General features: G+C 37.1%; 1 protein-coding gene across 1 annotated transcript; it reads right to left on the reverse strand.

Annotated features, from left to right (window-relative positions):
- Nucleotides 1–403: 403 nt before the first annotated feature.
- On the reverse strand, nt 404–964 carry LOC121766712 (protein BRANCHLESS TRICHOME-like). The gene has a single exon (XM_042162975.1). It carries the CDS (start codon nt 962–964, stop codon nt 404–406), a length of 561 nt encoding a protein of 186 aa, XP_042018909.1.
- Nucleotides 965–2,148: the final 1,184 nt, after the last annotated feature.

The raw sequence follows: 2,148 nt of genomic DNA on the forward strand, positions 1-2,148 counted from the left end.
TGTTATACAACTAATATATAAAAATGAGATTCACATTCTATTTACTTTTTTAACTCAATTTTATTTACATTTGTTAAAACTCATACCCATCACAAATTGGACTAGAAATAGGGGATGGAGGGAGTATCAAATTTCCATAACAGAGAAGAAATTAATGCAAAACAACTTCTATTTCATGTTTTCCACCACCAACAAACACATGAACATAAAACTTCAAATTTACATCAAACTTCTTGCCATTGCTACTGATGCAACAACTAAGACACTAAGCACTGTATACTATAACTTCCAACGGATTATTCCTTCCCATAAACAAAAAAAGAGCACAAAATGCATAGCAAAAAAAAATCAGCAAGAAATAAAAAAAGATAAATAAAAAATAAAAACATAATTACATGAGATCTCATCTAGCAATAAGGCCACTAAACCTGAGTGGCCCTTTCTGCTTGAGCAGTATCTTGAGCTGCGCCTTCTGACACTCCAATTTGCTCCCCAAATGCTTACTACTTGTGCAACCGATCGCTTTCACCACCTTCGGAAACTCCACAAACCCCTTTATCCCTCTCTTTATATGCGGATTCTCAGCCTCCTTCGTCATCAAAGAATTCCTCTGATCATCTCCATTTTTGATTTGGAGCTGGGAGACCTTCATCTGCAGGCGCTCCTCTGCCGTGCGCAGCATCTTCCTCTCCTCCTCCATGTCTCTCTTCATCTTCACCATCTCGGCCAGCTCCCGCGCGAGGCGCTTCTTGCGAGCTTTGCGCTCATCAGAGTCCATGTGTGGCTTGATGAAGGATAGGTCGGAGAAGGATGCTGCGATTTTGCGGGATGATATAGGGAGGTGGAGCGTGTGGATTTGGGTGTGAGGTTGTTGTTGGTGGAAGATATAAAAGGGATTGTTGTAGAGTTTCCAGGTTGGGGAGATGGGGATGGGAGGGAAAGGTGGTTCCACTTTCATCACCATTGTCACCATATCTCCCTCATTCTTGCACACCCTTTCTTCATAATATATTTATATTTTTAGCTTGGGTGTTGATGTGAAGAGGGGGCAGGGGGAGTAGGGCCGACTAAGATGGATGAAAATTCTTATTTGGAAGATTAAAGTAAGAGACATGTATCACATGCAACGCTTGTTGGAATTTAATGAGAATCGATGGTGGGAGGTGGACGTCGCCGATTATCGACTCCCTTCATTTGCCTTTTCTATTTATATATATGTATGCATTGGATTGTAATGCTGAATTGTTTTGTTTTAATCTTTTCAATACAATACACATACATTAATGTTATTTCTTCTATTGTAAAGAAGAGTAACTTAATATCTCACAAAATAAATAGTACTAGTAACCAGACAGAGATTTGAAGTAACTGCTTATATGTAGTGACTCTTAAATGGTGCTGTTGGTGATGGGTCTCACTCACATTAGGCATGCACACGGGTCGGAACCGCCGGTTCACGGTTCATCATTCCCATGAACCGGAACCGGCCCGCCAAGGGTCCCGGCGGTTCCGGTTCCGGTTCCGGTTCAAAAAACTGCCGATTCACGAGGCGCTTCAAAACCGCCGGTTTTTGGCCTGAACCGCTAGTTCCAGGCCGGTTCGGCGGTTCGTAATTTTTTTTTTGCATTTATTATCGTTTTAGTGTTTGTTTCAACGAGACTACAAGTCACAACTTATAAGTTACAATTTACACTTAATGTTGGACTTGAGCTTTTGGGTTGAAAGAGAGTGTATTGAATGATTCTCTTTTATAGCTACATGTTCTTAGACGTGTTGCTCTTTCTTTCAATGTGAGATAAAACTCCTTATTTATAACTACATGATACATCTCCACCATCTTTGTTTATATTAGTTTATATCTTAACTATCTTCTATTATTATAACTTAACAACAAATATAATTACATAAAGTATTATTCTTTAATTCTTTATCATTATCGATTTGTTTGTTTATAAGTTTATGTGTATATTAACTAATAAATACCATTATAATTTATACACATTAAGAGAATAATTATTATACAAATTATATTAATCTAGTGATAACTATAATATGAATAATTATTTATCTATACACAAATCATATTACTCAATAATTGTTTATTCTTATCTATCAAGAATATATTCACAAATAATAATTTTATTGATA

This window comes from Salvia splendens, chromosome 15, assembly GCF_004379255.2.
Source record: "Salvia splendens isolate huo1 chromosome 15, SspV2, whole genome shotgun sequence".
Lineage (NCBI taxonomy): Eukaryota > Viridiplantae > Streptophyta > Magnoliopsida > Lamiales > Lamiaceae > Salvia > Salvia splendens.